General features: G+C 40.0%; 1 protein-coding gene across 1 annotated transcript; it reads left to right on the forward strand.

Annotated features, from left to right (window-relative positions):
• Positions 1–254: 254 nt before the first annotated feature.
• Positions 255–16,786, forward strand: LOC132385199 (galactosylgalactosylxylosylprotein 3-beta-glucuronosyltransferase 1-like). The gene is made up of 4 exons (XM_059957096.1): positions 255–1,351; positions 3,608–3,609; positions 5,679–6,193; positions 16,386–16,786. The coding sequence occupies exons 1-4, from the start codon at positions 1,236–1,238 to the stop codon at positions 16,698–16,700; spliced, it is 948 nt and encodes a 315-aa protein (XP_059813079.1). The 5' UTR covers positions 255–1,235; the 3' UTR covers positions 16,701–16,786.
• Positions 16,787–18,162: the final 1,376 nt, after the last annotated feature.

Raw genomic sequence — 18,162 nt, forward strand, 5'->3', positions numbered from 1 at the left:
CTCCAGCATTTTGTTTATGTTGTGTCCCACTCTGCTGCCACCCTTTGCCTCAAAGCTTGATCAAATGGTACTTCAACACCATGGTGTATGATCTGCTATACTGTATTTGTGTCCTACCATTCATGTTGTTACGAACCCCGTAACTGGGTGTCTTACCAGCAAAGATAGAAGTGTCCGTTGGAGTCTGGTGATACTATTTTCAACAGTATTTATTAGTAAAAATACACAAAAATAATATCAATGCAAATATACAGATAATATACGTCATCAATACTAAACCTAAAAGTGCGGGTATAATAATAATCAATAAGAAATAAGCTCTATCATTGTCTATGGGATAATGAATTGTCATATGTGAGTATAAAGTTCAGTTCAATTCATACAGGCTGAGGTAGTTGTTGGTCGATGTGTTGTAATTGTTGGAGAGAGAGAGAGAGAGCAAACAGTAACAGCTATTGTCTTGCATACCTTCCTTTATGATCTTGATCCATTGATGTGTTGTTGTGGCCATTCATTTATGACCCCTCCGTCCTTTAGCTAGACCATTCTTCCGTGGTGGACTCGTCACCCAGGCAAAGGGTGGACACACACACAGGCCCCCACTGGTCTCTCTACAGAACACTGTGAGTTAAAATTTACCGACCCTTCGTTCGGATTCCGATCTCCCACTCTGTCTCGTGGGGGATTCTGATGCTTACTAGCATTCCTCCTGGTGCATCTGAGGGGTGTTTCCCCAGACCCCACTTTTATCCCCACTCACGGGGTCTCAGGTGTCAATCAGGTTGGGATGATGTAACCCATCAAACCAACCTACTCTGGTTGCCCCCTGAGGGGTTTCAATGAATAGAACAGTACCAAGTAAACAATCCTTCTCCAAAAGACAATAGCAGTCATCAATGGTTCCGTCCCTCTTTTGTTAGTAGGAGACATTCCACCTTAGCTGGGCCTCTCTCTCATTAACTTTCAGGAGCTGTTTATCAATAACAACTGTCCTGGCAGCTTTCCTGTGACTCTCTCACTTCCTTGATAACAGCATCGGAATAGTAGCGATTTGCGATTCTCCAAAAGGGGGCGCCTGGGTGACTCTGCACCCTTCTGCCCATCAGAGTTGATAATCCTTCGTAACAATGTATAGAATAGGAATTTCTTGTGTGGAATATCTGTTGAATATCATGTGGCTCTGAATCTTTGGGTTTCGTGTTAGGTGATGAAGAAATGTTGGACTAGCCCTGGAGATGCCGAAGAGACGAGACATCCTCGCAATTGTATTGATTGTTTTACCATGGACGCTGCTTATAACTGTCTGGCACCAGAACACTGTTTCACCACTGCTGACACTGCGAAAAGGTAAGTGATGATCTGACCAAAATGGACAGAGCAATTTTAAAATCGACTGTTTATTCATTTCCATGGATGCTGCCTGACCTGCTGAGATCCTCCAGTATTTTGTGTGTGTTGCAGAAGATACAAAAAGCCTGTAAGCAAGTACCATCATGTTTAAGATCTTCTACCCTGCTGTTAAAAGGCTGATTGGTTCCCTAATATGATAAGATGGACACTTGTCCTCATAGTCTACCATGTTATGACCTTGCACCTTATTATCTACCTACCTGGCACTTTCTTTACAGCTGTGACACTTTATTCTGCATTCTTTTTTTGCTTTGCCTTGTACTATCTCAGCGCACTGATGCAATGAAGTGATCTGGATGAACAGCTGTAATGTTGAATCAGGGTCAAAGGACTGGCAAGTGAGATAGAAAACACCAACTGCAAATAAGTATTTACTCACAAAAACAGTAATAATTGAACCAAACGTTCATGTTCTCCAAGTTACAGAAACTACAAAGCTGAATATTCAATAGACATACTTACTTAAAAGCGTGCACAGAAGATACCTTCCCACTGGTCATGTGCACCACTTCCCTTAAACAAGAGAGAAAGGACCTCCCACATGCGCTCTCCAGATAGCCAGAATATTTGAAACGGAACACCAAGCAGCTAACCAATGGGAAAAGCAGCTGCAGTTTCTAAACTAGCCAATCACAACAAAGCAACTTTTGACAATCAGCATAAGCCGCACCCCCCACAGTACAACAGTATACAAAGCAAGCTTTACACGTATCCTGATATACCTGACAATAGTAAACTAGTTTACCAACTTACATTTCCCAGATATGGGCCCCTCTATCACCAGATCAATATCTGACTGCAATCTATTTTATCAACTAATAATGTTCCAGTTCTCAAAATCATTTGACAAAAATAGTGAAGAAAATCAGCACTAATTGCAATCCTTGAGGGATCCCACTACTCACTAGTGACTGAAATCATTACTGCTGCTTACAGGTTATGTGAGACCTCTATAGATTCCTAGCTGCCTTGAATCAGAATCAGAATCAGGTTTATTATCACCGGCATGTGATGTGAAATTTGTTAACTTAGCAGCAGCAGTTCAATGCAATACATAATCTAGCAGAGAGAAAAATAATAATAATAATAAATAAAATAAAGCATAATTAATAAACAAGTAAATCAATTTCGTATATTGAATAGATTTTTTAAAATGTGCAAAAACAGAAATACTGTATATTTTTTTAAAAAGTGATGTAGTGTCCGAAGCTGCAATGTCCATTTAGGAATCGGATGGCAGAGGGGAAGAAGCTGTTCCTGAATTGCTGAGTATGATTTATGAGCCTTTATTTATGAGTCTTTCATAATGAAAACTCAGCTTTATCAAGGTACATAGGACCAAGAATTTGTTGCAATGAATTTAGAGAAACAATAAATGGCCACTTAATTCCACGGGTGCGGGTTACTCAGTACTTACAGGTCCCAAATATCTGCACAATATCAGCAGGTTATCTTTTGTTTAGTCCCTAGCTCTGTGGTCCTGATAGTTCACAATGTGCTTCTACATTGCACATGGACACTTATCCACTGAGTAAATTATATTTAATACTTCAGTAAACGGTTGATCCCTCCAGCATGGATTATATGAAAATACTAGGATGCTTTGGGACACATCATCTGTGATGTAACCTAGGGTCATCGGATGTTTCAGGTCTTTCAACATCAGACTCCTTCACACAGGGTTGATCAGGCCCCAGCTTGTGTCCCAGCAGCATTGGTCCACAGGGTCACACCTTCATAGCTTCTGGAGGCTCAATCAGCAGCCTCTGTGATGGTCCTAATGGCTCTCCTCTTTGCAGCCTCTGTAATTCCAAGGAGAGAGTAGGTTCTCCAGCCAGAAAATCCTCTACACCCCACCTCTATAGGCTCATATCATGCCTGCCATCCCTGCCTCTGGCACTGCTCTACCAGCTCCTGGTATTAGACTTTCTTATACTCAAATTCCTTCCCAATTCAGTCTTCCGAGGGCACTGTCAGTTCTGACATGACCACCTGCTTTGAGGTTTCTGACAGAATGACCATGTCAGGCCTCAGGAATGATGACAAAATGATGAAGTCAGGGAACTTTAGTTGCTTGCCAAAATCAACTTCCAGTTGCCAGTCAGATGCAGTGACGACCAAGCCTGCTGGTGATCTGGACTGAGGCTGTGGTTGGTCTCCAGCTTTGACAAAGGCTATGGGCTTTCTGGGTTGGCAGAAGTACCTACTGTTGTTAATGGCCAAGGAGATATTTTCTCCCACTGCACCTGGTCATGGTGCCAGCAGTAGCGGCCTTCTCCCAGAGCTTTTAAACGCAGCTGAGGATGTGCTCCAGTGTCCCTCAGCCAGGCAGAGAAGACATGATGGTGTCTCACCTTTGTCCCAAGCAAAAAAAGTTCTCTGGACTAGGCATGATGTTGTTGTTCTCACCATCTCCCTCCCACTACCTCTCTCCCCTCTCCCTCCCTCTCTCTCCTCCCTCTCCCTCTCTCCTCCTTCTCCCTCTCCCCCTCCTTCTCCCTCTCTCTCCCCTCCCCCTCTCACCCTCTGCTCTCTCCCTCTCCCTCTCCCTCTCTCTCCCCTGTCTTCTCTTAATTTATTATCACAGGAAAGGTTGAAAATCACAACAAAAAGCAAAATCGGACAGAAAAAGTAACTCTGAAATCAAACAGGAATATTGAAAATACTCTGTAGATCAAGGCCGAAAAACAACTTGGAATTTAATTTTACTAACATATAACTACCTTTTATTTTGCAATTAAACAGCAATATTGATAATGTTATAGATTTAACCAAATTGATTGTGTTTCAGTCAATGTTTTTAGATAATCAAAATGAGAGTAATCATATTTGTCTAATTTTTAAGTATGTGCATTCCTAATGCTCAGGTTTACAATGGTAATACTCAGTTTATTATCCTCATTATTTATTCTTGAGGGTTAATTTTTGAATGAGTCTTTCAACCGATAAGATCAAAACTTTGCTAAGATATTCAATACTGCACCTGTTCAACAGTCACATTCTCCCATTCTCCATTCTGAGAATTCTCATTCTATAAAGTCTCATTAGCACTCAACTTTTATTAAGATGAATAAAGGAATTCATATCTGCCTGGAACAGTCTAAGTCAGGCATGAATCACTGGAAGCTCCAAGCTGCATGTTAAAGATGGATAACGTAATTGCCTGGGAGTACTGGATAATGAGAGTTGACAACTAGTGTTGGTGATGGGAAGAGCTGCTATATTTTTGGACATACTGTACAGTATGTAATATGAACAAACGCTTTACGATTTTTGCAGCATTAAAGCAAATGGGATACTCCATAAATTAACATACTTTAAACATGTTTGTGCTTTTATAAACAAATAATAATCCTTTGCCGGTGAAATCAGACTCTCACTCCAGCACTAGGTGGCACATTTTCAGCTTACCTATTTTATCCATGGTCTTTGATCAAGGTCTAAAACACTTGGTCTTATAAATGTCTTTAATAATGCTCTGTAACTAATCCCTGTGAACTACATGCAGCCCGAGGTAATTTCCTCCAACTTTTTTGATCCCCTCCTTCTTTTGGGCAGTTCTCAATCTCCAGTCAAGTCCTTGGTTGCAAAGTGAAACAGATAGAAGTGAGCTTGGTGCAAAATGACTATGACAAATCTACACACTTGGCCAAATATAGATTTCAACACTTTGGACTGTAAATGCATTGAACGCGTCATTGAATGTCCTCTTGGCTCTGCTCCTAACTTTCTTCATTTTGGGTCTGAGAATCATGTCATCTGCCCTGTGCCCGCATTGAGTACATCATCCGAACTGTAATGATATCATATAATTGACTGCATTCTGCAATGTCAAGAGCACCAACTTTGATGTGTTATTAACACAACATCCTATCTAATTGTCTGGCTGTATATAGATTTTAAAATGAAAAGTGCAGATTTTCTCAGTGTATCTGGTGACAATACCAAATCAATTAGTCGTTCTTTTGTGTACAATAGCAATTTCTATGGGTAACTATCTTCTAATAATAATTAATTGGATGATGTACAGTGATAAATTTGGCTTGTTAAATACTATATAAATCCAGTTGTAGTCAATGTTGTGATATCATCTTGCATAGTGGCATACCACAGATTTTTAGATGCAATGAAGTAGTAGAGTGCCATCTAGTGTTGGAGTGAGAGCTCGATTTCCCTGGTAAAGGAATTGGATACCTGGACAAATATCATTTTCTGCAAATGTAGGCAAGCAAAACTATGTTGGTGAACTTGTGTCATTTTTCTTTCAGATGATGGGAGTGAGGTTGGCAACCGTCGAGATTTTGGTCAGTCATCAGACTCCAAGGAATATTGCCCATCAGATAAGGATATTGTGGAGGTGATCAGAACAGAGTATGTTTACACTCGACCTCCTCCATGGTCAGACATCCTCCCCACAATTCACGTCATCACTCCAACTTACAGTAGGCCTGTACAGAAGGCAGAACTGACGCGAGTCGCTAACACCCTGCTTCATGTGCCCAACCTCCACTGGATAGTGGTGGAGGATTCACAGAGAAGAACCACACTGGTGACCCGACTCCTCAAAGAGACGGGCCTTAACTACACACACTTGAATGTAGAGACACCGCGCAGTTACAAGCTGAGAGGGGATATTCGGGATCCTAGATTTCCGCGTGGCACCATGCAGAGAAACTTGGCACTGAGGTGGTTGCGGGAAATGTTCAATTTGAACAACACCCAACAAGGAATCGTATATTTTGCAGATGATGACAATACATACAGTTTAGAGTTGTTTGAGGAGGTAAGTTGTATCAAAAAGGGTGACAACAATTAGAACAGGTTATAATTTGTGGCCTGAACTTGGATTGTTATACTGTACTTGTTCATCATTAAAGATGAGGATTTCTTGTGGTGTGAGAATATCAATGATGTTACTAATGAACCTAGTATATCATGTTTGCTCTTGATATCCCTTCAATGTTTAGCTGGTAGATTTATGTCCCGATCACCAATCTTTATGTTGTTGGATTATAGAAGGATCTTAATATTGGTTAAAAGTTTTATTGATTGGGAGTTAACTTCTTGATGTTTAGTATATAATTTAGTCACGTATTCACATAAATAGGTAGATTCTGAGAAAGCTGTCATCTTTCATCAAGACTGCTCACTGAATAATGGATTCAGAAATGGTGCCAATGAGAAACGCTGTCTGAATCCTCGAGTTACAGCCTGCAATACTGTGATCCTATTCTCTTCAATAACCCAAAAAGTTTGCATTTGGAATCTCAGATTATTTGCCTCATTTCTCAGTTCCAAACATCAACTCTACAAAAAGCATATGGCTTTTGTGTAAATGGGCTATTTATCCCACCGAGAAGCATTCTTCTCTGCATACACTCTCGGCCTGGGGTGGAAGAGGAAACTTTTGTACAAACAATGGTGATAGGATACCTACTGAATTGAAAAAGATTTCCCAGTATTAGATATGTTTCTATAATGTCTGTATTCACAACCTTAGATATTGAAGGTGATCCAAAAATTGTGTAAATTGATAACAAAGAGACAAAAAAATTCCTGCTCAGGGAGATGGACTGTAAACGTTGAGAAATGTGAACAATATAAATGTGACCAGAGAACAGTAAAAGTGCATAGTGTGAATTAATGTCTTTAAAAATTCTGAAAATCTTGAGGGAGCATGAAGCAATTATCAATAAGCTAGACTGTCTGCAAGACACGTTAGAACTAGTTATATCAAAATTATACAGAGCAATTGTAATATTACTTGCAGTTTTGTTTCCTCGGACTCCTAGAGATTTAAAAGTTCAAAGTAAACTTATTATCGAAGTACATATATGCCACCATATACTATCCTGAGATTCATTTTCTTAAGGACGTTCACAGTAGATACAAAGAAACACAATAGAATCAATGAAAAACCACACACAATCCACAACCAAACAATCAATGTGCAAAAGACAACAAACTGCAAATACAAAAAAACCCAAAAATAATAATAATAAATAAATAAGCAACTAATATCAAGAGCATGAGCTATAGAGTCCTTAAGAGTGAGTCCATTGCTTGTGGAATCAGTTCAGTGTTGGGGTGAGTGAAGTTATCACCTCTGGTTCAAGAGCCTTATGGTCGAGGGGTCATAACTCTTCCTGAACCTAGTGGTGTGGGACTTGAGACTCCTGTGCCTCTTTCTCGATGGCAGCAGCAAGAAGAGAGAATAGCCTGGATGGTGGGGATCCTTGACGATGGATGCTGTTTTCTTGCGACGGTGCTCCTTGAAAATGTGTACAATGGCTTTGCCCGTGGATGGACTGAGCTGTATCCTCTACGTTTAGTAGGTTTTCCTGTTCAAGGGCATCGTCCTTAAGGGTTGGGAACTTGAATTAAAAAAAAATCAATTTACCAACCCTTAAGAGGGAGCATAATGTAGTCTTCAAAATGGTGACACATGTGAGTTAATCACGGCCATGAACAATGAGCTGTGAGTCAGGCAGCAGAAGAATAATATTCATATCTTTTTGAACTAATATTAGTTTTACCCCATTCCCTACACAGCTCCATCTACCACCTGATAATGACTTTCATCAAAGCCAGTTAACGATTGTTGTTGAGAAAGATATGTTAACGCCATTAGATATACTTGCTTTTTCATTAGTAGAGGAGGGAAGGTAGGATTCCTTGGTTAACCACTGGAAACTATGTATTATAATAATTATATGGTTGGTGAATAGAACACGTTTGCCAAAAAAAAACTCTTTTCAGTCTAGGATCTCATGTCCTTGTAAAACATGACATTTTATGGTTTTGCTATAATTAGGAAAGTATCTCGTTATTATATTAGAAACGAATGAATGAAACAGAATGAAGAGTGATGTATGAAGTTAAATGAAATGAGTTACAAAAATTAATTTTAATTGTGTATCTCAGATGATTTAGATTATAATGAACCTGTCCATTTCAGAATATGACACATTATGTGCTCAAGATGTATTTTGTCAACATTTCTCTATTTAAATGTTTAGTTACAAGTACAGTAACCTCAAATGCTTGTATGCTTTGTTCCCTTCAGTATGTTTTATTTATTGTGGAATATTAACAAACTGAAGTTCCACATCAAAGTGGAATATGTAATTTGGTGTCAGCAGCTGAAGGAAGTTCTGTTGTTTCATCTGATAACATGGCATAAAGGTTAAAGAATTGTAATGTTCAATCAGGTTCACAGGTCTGGCAAAGGAGACAGGAAATGCACTGACTTCAAATAGTTATATTAATAATTTATTTAAAAACAGTGTTGGTGCATGGCCAAGTGGTTAAGGTGTTCGTCTAGTGATATGAGGTCGCAAGTTTGAGCCTTGACTGAGGCTGCATGTGTGTCCTTGAGCAAGGCCCTTAACCACACATTGCTCTGCGACGACACCAATGCCAAGCTGTATGGGTCCTAATGCCATTCCCTTGGACAACAACGGTGGAGAGGGGAGGCTTGCAGCTTGGGCAACTGCCGTTCTTCCATAAAAAATACCTCGCCCAGGCTTGCGCCCTGGAAACTTTCCAAGACGCAAATCCATGTTCTATCGAGACTAACGGAGGCCTACGCATTTACAAACAGTAAAAATTCAACCAAACATTCATGTTCCCCAAGTTACAGACAATACAAAGCTGAATACTCAACAAACACACGTATATTCAATAAACATACTTAGTTAAAAGTACGCACAAAGCATACCTTCCCAATGGCCTCGCCTTAAGCAAAGGAAAAAGAAAGAAAGCCTCTTCCATATGCTATTTCATATACCCAGGATATCTGAAACTGGACACCAGGCATCTATCCAATGGGAAAAGCAGCTGCAGCTTCTAAGCTAGCCAATCACAACGGAAGTAACTTTTGACAATCAGAACAAGGCAGGACAGGAAGACAGCCGTTGCTTACTTGCAGATTTAATGCCGTAAAGTGTGCAGCAAAACAAAATTTCTCACTGAGCTACTTAGTCAATCAAAGAAGCTAAGGAAGTATCTGAAGGAATGGAGTGGTTCAAGGGATTTGGGTCAGCATAGCTGAAGGATCTACCACTATTGGTGGGGAAGTTATTCCGGGGGGGGGGTGTAGAGTTCACTGTAAATGTGCAAAGATCTCAAGGAGTATAATATCACAAAGACGGGTGAAGCTATCGAAAATTTTGAAGGTAAAAAGGAGAATTTTTAAATGAGGGCATTGACTGTATTAAATTATGGAGAACAGTAGGTAATCTGAAAGTAGGATTGTGCATGTTACATAAAATCAGGATGAGATATTAAACAGGTCATTCAAGAAGGACATTTGAGGCTGATATTCACAGGACATTTGATAATGCTAAATCAATATTTAGTTCCTATTCCTATTACCCATAAGAAGACAGCAATCACCCAAGAGACTAGCTTTTGTGGTGGGAAGAGTCCCACAATGAGTACACAAATGGATTTCCAAGATTTTATCCACCATCAGTAAATGGACAAATAACATCCCACAAATCAAAATGGTGGGCATCTTGGAACAGTGCTTTTAAAAAGCAGTATTACCATTGGCCTGCTGTTGTGTTGTTCTTTTGTGTGATAGGATTCTTCAGTTTGTCTGGTGCTACGGAGAAATCCCTGATGAGTTGCTGCAGGGCATCTTGTTGATACTTTTCCTGCTGTTGAAATGCAGTTATTCTCATTTTGCATTCTACAGATGGTAGAAAGAATTGAGGAAATCAGTAGATAGATCACCTACTCCAGAACCCCTCATATCTGACCTGTTCTTTAAGTTCAAGCACAGAGTAATGTTGGAGTTAACATTGCCCTACATCACACCACTATGTCCCTCACACATTCTCTTCCCATTTGCTTCATCTGCTTGATTTTCTCTGTTAATATCTATGAACTTATTAACTTTCTTATATCATATACACTCAGCAGCCACTTTACTAGATATACCCGTACACCTATCCATTAATGCAAATATCTAGTCACCCAATCATGTGGCTGCAACTCAATGCATAAAAGCATGCAGACATAGTCAAAAGGTTCAGTCGTTGTTCAAACCAAACATCAACATAGGAAAGAAATGTGATCTAAGTGACTGACTGTTGAATGATTGTTGGTGCCACATGCGGTGGTTTGAGTATTTCAGAAACTGTTGATCTCCTTGGATTTTCATGCACAACAGTTTACAGAGAATGGTGCAAAAAATATAAAACGTCTGATGAATGCTAACTCTGTGGGCAAAAATGCCTTGTTAATAAGAGAGGTCAGAGGAGAATGGCCAGACTGATCCAGCTGACAGGAAGGTGACAGGAACTCAAATAACCACACATTACAACAGTGGTGTGCAGAAAAGCATCTCTAAACATACAGTATGTTGAATTTTGAAGTGGATGTGCTGCAACAGCAGAAGACCACAAACGTACACTCAGTGGCCACTTTATTAGCTACAGGAGGTACATAATGAAGTGACCATTGAGTATATACTTCCTTATGGCAAAGAAATCCATTAAGACTCTGCTACTCACAGAGCTATCCCATTCCTTCAAGAGTTTCCCTGTGACATATTCTCCCCATTTTCCATTTAACAGCTCCCCCAGTCCCACGACACATATACTGATTTACAGTGGCTAATTCACAGGTCTCTGGAAGATGGAGGGAACCCAGAACATCCAGGGCATTTGATAATTCGTTTCTTATTGTCACGCATACCAAGATGCTGAAGAAAAACTTGGTTTTCTATGCCATCTGTGCATATAATTTCAAAACCTAAGTACTCCAAGATAGTGCAAGGAAAAAATAACCACAAAAATAGTGTCACAGTTACAGGGAAAACACACAACCTCTGTATGGATGGGACTAGAGGTCAGGATGTGGCAGCAGCTCTACCGATACCATCCACGGCCTTCCTCCTGCAAACTTTACATATCCAAGCCTGACATAACCAAATCATTATCATTAATCTTTCTCATCATCACTTCTCTTTCTTTTGACCTCCACTTTACCCCTGACTCTCTTCCAGGATTCTCTGTTAAATTTTCCTGTAACAGCTTTATGCAGCATCCACCAAAGGTCATGATGCAAAATCCTCCGCATTCCAACCTAAATCCAGCACTCTGCCGCATAATGCTTCATAGATTCAATCTTATTACTCCATTTTATAATTGCAATCTTTGTCAGCTAATTCTTGATTCAAATGGTCATGTTTTGGTCCATTGCAAGCAACTTTTAAATGTCCCAGAATTATGATGACTCCAAGCAGTGTCTTAGCTCATTGGAAGGTTGAGAGTCAGCAATGTTACCCCAGGGCAAATTTTTTCCAAGTTGACTTTCAGTCTTACATGGCCCATTATGCCTCAACATGAAAAACAATGTTCAGCCCATTACAATAGTAACAGTATGTAATATAGCTGACATAACTCATAATGCTTGATAGCCCACAGTGACAGTATAATGATAAATATGATAATGAGACAGTGACAGATGAAACATATTTCCACCATTTGTCTTTCACAAGCTTTGCATTTAAATTTGCATCTCTGACAGTTATCATGCTCCTTCAAGCATTATTCCAGCCTGGTTATTATTTGGTGATTGATGACAACCAAACAGAAAGTTATAAGGAATTCTAAGCAACTATAAGTTGGAGACCCTTTGACCAGAAGATTGTTCAATCTTGGAAAATGTATAACAGGAGGCCATTCAGCCCATTGTGTCCTTGCTTGTAGAGAATGAGCTCTGACCTATAGCTTCAAGTACACATCCTTGTGTCATTTAATTGGGATGATATTTTTAACCATTCTTTCAGAATCCCAGCAAAAAACAAAATCCTACAGAAAATCCTTATCTCTTCTTGAGTGTTTGACGAAGTGATGCAGCAGAAAGTGTTGTTGCCTCACAGTGCGAGTGACCTTAGTTCCTTTAGTTGCCTATCATGGTAGAACTTGCAAGCAAATGTAACAACTCGAGGAGAATGATGAGGATGTAGGAAAGAGGTGAGAATAATGAATGTTAGATTAGGGCAGGATTTCCCAACCTTGCGTTCATGAACCCCACAGTTAATGGCAGGGGTCCATGACATAAAAAAGGTTGGGAACGCCTGTGTTACATTAATGTGCAGTTAATGGTAAGTACAGACTGAGCGGGAATAAGGGCCTGTCACTGTATTGTATCTTTATATGACACTATGACATTGAAGTCATCGGTCATCTGCTGCTTGAAAAGGCTGCTGGATACAGAAATAAATAGACTTCCCCAATGATTCACATGCACAAAAGGGAAGAGAGAAGGAGGGAGCCTCACAACAAAAGTGGCTTGAGGATGGGTGGGGGGATTTGAAGGGCACTGAAGAGTGAGGAACATGAATTCAAACTGCCAAATGCTTTCCAGAGGTCTGATCTGAGCAGAGGCAGAGGCTCCATAAAGGGGTATTCAGAAGGATCTGCCACTTACTGAAGGCAGCCAAAGACCAGCTGCCCATGATCTTCACTTTATTTTGCCTCTTGTTCCTTCCGGAAAGGAGCTGCAATCCATACACAGCAGTGCATTGCCAGTGGTAGATCTGGGTGATCTAATAGACCATAGCATATGGACTGCACTGTCAGCTGAGCCCAACACATGGTACTTTATTCAGGAAGAAGAAAAGAAGCCTCCCATTCCTGGACATTCTAGTACAATGGAAACCGGAGCCTTGGATACGGTGTCTGTTGGAAACCCACTCACATGGACTTGTACCTCAACAGTATCAGCCACCATTATGCCCCCCAACATAGAACAGTTCTTTCTACTTTGATTAATTGTGTAAAAACTATTTCGGACCTGGGGAGTCTCCCCAAGGAAATAAAACGATTACCCATAACATTTCTACAGAATGGCTACCAGGTGAAGGAAATCAATCAGACCCTTAAATGGACTGATAGAAAAACCAGGAAACCTGCTGCTACTGTCTGTCTTCCCTGTATTTCAACAGTTTCTGGAAGGATCACCAAGAAATACCAGATTAATACCATCCACATATCTGTAAGGAAGCTCAAATCACAGCTTATGTGGGTCAAAGATAACCTGGGACTCAGGCCAGTGAATGCAGAGTGGCATATATCAACCAGACAGGGCACACAATGCAAATCCACATCAAGGAGGTCTATCCATTTGGGTTACCTGGAGAAATCCGCAGTTGTAGAACATTGCATTTGCAATGGTCATAGGACTGACTTCGACGGCACAAAATTACTATGCCGCACCAGTGGCTTTTGGACCGCCTGATGAAGGAAGCCATTGAAATAAAACTAGAGGAGAAGAATTTTAACAAAGATGAAGGTCTCACTCTAAGTAAAAACTGCAATTCCATTGTAAATAAGGTGGGACAGCGGAAACCTGATTGGATGCAGACTAACTGATCAGGAGGGACGGACGATGGCGGTATATATACACCACCAGACTAGACATGCCCAGGGATCATCCCTGATGACAGTGGCGGAGTTTGTCATCGAAACGTTGATTATAATCGATACCTTTACCCGGCTGGAAGCCCAAGAAGAGTTTGTTTGTCATATATGCTGGGAAAGCACTAGATCCTTTTTTAAGAAATAAGCTTTCCTCATCCTCCACATTCTCCATGCAATTGATTGCCTCAGCATCTAATTCACAACAATTCACAAATTTGAAGTTCAATTCAAACTGTTTATACATCCAGACAAGGTTAAAACCACACAGTCTCTAACCAGTTACCTCTGACCAGTCTCTACACATCTCACTGCTGCTAGGAGTGCTCCCTTTAGACCGACAGCCAGCTTTCAGTTGGCTCCATTGCACAATGAGGAAGGCTATGAGTCCTTTAAGCAACTCTTGGGTTCAAGTGGCCTTGGACTGAGTCATCACAGCATAAGCAGCAATAGCTGAGGATGGTTGGCAGAAGGTCCACACCTCTGATCAAGGGTCGGTGAATGTTGCCACCCTGAAGGACACCCTAGGCACCCCTGTTGGACAGCACATTGCTCGAGTGCCACAGGCTTTCTTCAGAATTTCAGTATCTGCAACCATGAGGGCATCAATCAGAGCTTCGGTACGAGAAGCCAAAGCCCTGAATACATTAGTTTGCATGGTTTCTGCCACACTGCACGATGGCTTCCAGTCTGGCGCAGTGACTCTGCGAGTCCAGGCCCGATCTTCAACATGGTTTATTGCAGACCTAACAGTGCTGAACTGAAGCCAGCCACCAGTGTCACACAGAAAGAAATAGTCTCTAAGCTCTGCAATAAACCATGTTATCCCTGTCTTCTTGGCAGAGCCTCTCAGGCACTCTCTCCGGCAGGTCCCACTGAAGCCCTCATTTGGTTCATCCACTCTCCAATGTCATTACCCCTCTGGGTCATGTTCCCAATAACTCATACTGCTTAAATTCTGCTTCTAAAATATCCTCCAAGTGTGCAGCATGTCTGTATCTGAGCTGAAGGCTATGAGCATCAGATCATGTGATGGGTCATTATCCTGCTTTCCTGTCCTAGAGCTTAGGGTCAAGCCAGGTGGGACAGAAAGTTCATAGACAAAAGCATGGGGTCATAAGGTGGGGGGGGGTGACAAAATGAGATGCATACTTACAACATAGATGAAGTGGGTCACAAGAAGGTGAATTAATGTAACACACACAATATGCTGGAGGAACTCAGCAGATCATGTAGCATCTATGGAAGGGAATAAACAGTTAACATTTTGGGCTGAGATCTTTCATCAGGACTCATCAGAGAAACATCATATCACAGACACAACTCAATCGTGCCACCAACAGAAAGTAAAATGAGGCAAAGTCATATTGTTTTAGTGTTGTTAACTGTTGTTAACTCTTGTGAAGATCAGTGCCTCCCACTGCTGAGAAAGACAGTTCCAATGACATAAAGAATGCCTATAAGTCTACATAGCCCAAAACCTATTGAGGACTTGCATAGCTTGGGTCAGGATCTTGGCAATAATACCTCAAAAGATGCATAGAGAGGAAAAACAGCTTAATATATGCAGAAGAATATTAATTTACCAGTAATAGGATTATATATAATTGTTAAAGAATGTACACAATTGGTGTTTGCACTGAGTGCTGATGTGTAAGTGTCCGTATTATTAGTTTAGTATATAAATGTTTGTGGATGAGTGAATGTGTACGTATGTGCTGAAATACATGTACTTTTATGGTGACAATGGAGACTCATCAATCACTAGACTTGTATTCCAGCAATATCGAGTTAATTCCAGTGATGTGATCCTGATGGATCCATGTCAAAGACTGGCTCTCTGTGAATTCCACAAAAATGCAGTGCACTGGCATTTGTAAGTCAGTCACTTTAGAACTTAAAGAGGACTTGATCTTTCCATAGAAAATACTGACACATAAAAATCAGGGGAGTAACAAAGGAATAAAAATAATAAATAGTGAAAATGAATAGAAAGTACATTCTTGTAAAAAACATCAATGTTCTTACTATATTCTTTTTCAGATTCTTTTTCAGGGAGGTAAGTCTAGACCAAGATAATTTAACACTGTGAATTTCAATGAAATGAAACTATTGATCTGCTGAATGGGGAAAATGTTCCTGTTGTAGTTCTCTTACACAAGAGAAAAACAGATATTAAAACACAATACAGCAATTGCTTTGTGCAGCAATATTTAACTAGTTAATGTTCAGCAGCTGGAGGGATCTCAAATGGTTGCTGATTCTGTCACCCGAATTGTTCACTTCATTTTGATGTAGTCTTCTTCATTGGTGGAGTCAGTCTTTGAGACTTCTACTGATCAATAAAACAGATGCCATGTATCTGTTCAATAACTGGCCTAAGAATAATCGATTACACTGAATGGCCAGACTAGCTCCAAACACAAGGCCTTTGGTCCAAGTCCTCAATCTATATTGATTGAGCAGTCATGTCAAATTTGAAGCATAAAATCCTTGTGAAGTAGGTAAAGGGAATAATTGTTTATTTTTCTTTACTTTCAGATGCGCACTACAAGGAAAGTCTCAGTCTGGCCTGTTGCCTTTGTAGGCGGACTCCGCTACGAATCTCCAAAAGTAAACGCAGCAGGAAAGGTTTATGGATGGAAAACAGTGTTTGATCCGCATAGACCCTTTGCCATAGACATGGCAGGGTTTGCAATAAATCTCCGATTAATTCTGCAGAGACCTCAAGCTTACTTTAAGCTGCGTGGAGTCAAGGGAGGTTATCAAGAAAGTAGTCTCCTTCGAGAGTTGGTGACACTCAATGACCTGGAACCTAAAGCAGCCAATTGCACTAAGGTAGCTCTTTTTGTATAAGTCCCAATCTTGATAACAAAAGGAGCACTATATGATGCAATATTCACATCCATGAGGTATTACTATATGGCCAAATGCTTTCTTCTTGAGTTGTTTTGTAGATAAACACAGCATTTTATAGCAAGTCCTGCAGAGAAAGATGCAATGAATAAGTAGTTAAATTTGAATCTTTAAGTGTTGGCACAGGAATAAATTTTGGTCACATCACCGGGAGTGTTATGTTTTGTAACTCCAAAACATTAAACTAATTAAAAGAAAGATACAGCACCAGGAATATGAGTCTAACTTTGTTTCTACTTTAAGCAAAGTGCACATTTATGATGTGGTGGGATAACGATGTATGGTGTTTTTGTACTTTTACATATAACCCACAATGCGTTATGTAAACAACTAATAATGCTTAACCGAACAATATATTTACAATATTACTGAAATATTAAATACACAACAGGGAGAATTTTCTGTCATTCTCGTCTGGAGTCTTGGGATTTTCATACACACTATAGAGAAAAGACTTGACATTTGATCAGGATGAATATAGGGATGGATTTCCATTTTGACCACAGTCACCAACCCAGATACAAAATGTACCAAGATTGTGTTTGTTTTAAGAAGTATTTATATTCCCCCCAACACCGAGTTTCCAAGCAGATTCACTGATCCATGACTAAATCTGCCATGAGCTATCACAGAATAGAGCACTTTAGATCACAGTATCTTTTTCTTTTAACCTTTGCTTTGCAATATTAAAAAGTAACAACTATGCATTTGGCTTAAAAGTACATTTCACACAAGAAATATGTTTTGGGTCAGAATAGTACTGTCTGTGAGAAAGTTAATTTGAACTGACTAAAATAACTTTGAAAACTACACAAAGTAAAGCCAGATAGAATCAATCATTCGTGTAGTCTATTCCCTAGTAAATTGAAACATTGGTCCATTTAAAGGTGTTTAAATGTGTTCATTAATATCCATGCAACAGAAATAATTCAGGTAAATTTTAGAGCCTCCACAAGGACATGAAAGAAGCAGAATCAGAAACGAGGTAATGATAAATTTTATTAGAGAGAGTGACCAGCACCAACTTTTATTATAAAGTCTTTTAAACAAATGCTGAAGACTTCTGGAATCTCAAATGGCACTAACTTCCAAATCATTTGCATTGGTTTGTGTGAGATTCTTAGGAAATATAAAGTCCAGTTGAGTCCTTTAAATAACAGTACAGCTTTCAGAATTGCAGCAAGATCAGGCAGAATAATATTCGCATGGACCAGATGGGGGTAAAGGGCCTGTTTCTATACTTATATGCTCTATGTCTCTAATAGCTAAGGTTATAGACCAGAGTTTCAATCCATGTTTTTATAAAGAGTAGGTTTAACAACCAAGTGACATTTTCTCCTTCTCCCAGAAAGCACTAGAGTTCAGCCTACATGCTTGCAGAAAATGTACTGCTAATGTGTGT

This window comes from Hypanus sabinus, chromosome X2, assembly GCF_030144855.1.
Source record: "Hypanus sabinus isolate sHypSab1 chromosome X2, sHypSab1.hap1, whole genome shotgun sequence".
NCBI classification, from domain to species: domain Eukaryota; kingdom Metazoa; phylum Chordata; class Chondrichthyes; order Myliobatiformes; family Dasyatidae; genus Hypanus; species Hypanus sabinus.

Coding starts and splice junctions, on each gene's coding strand:
- LOC132385199 (XM_059957096.1), top strand. CDS start 1,236: ATGCCGAAGAGACGAGACATCCTCGCAATTGTATTGATTGTTTTACCA. Junction 6,194..16,385: donor GTTTAGAGTTGTTTGAGGAG/GTAAGTTGTATC, acceptor CTTTACTTTCAG/ATGCGCACTACAAGGAAAGT.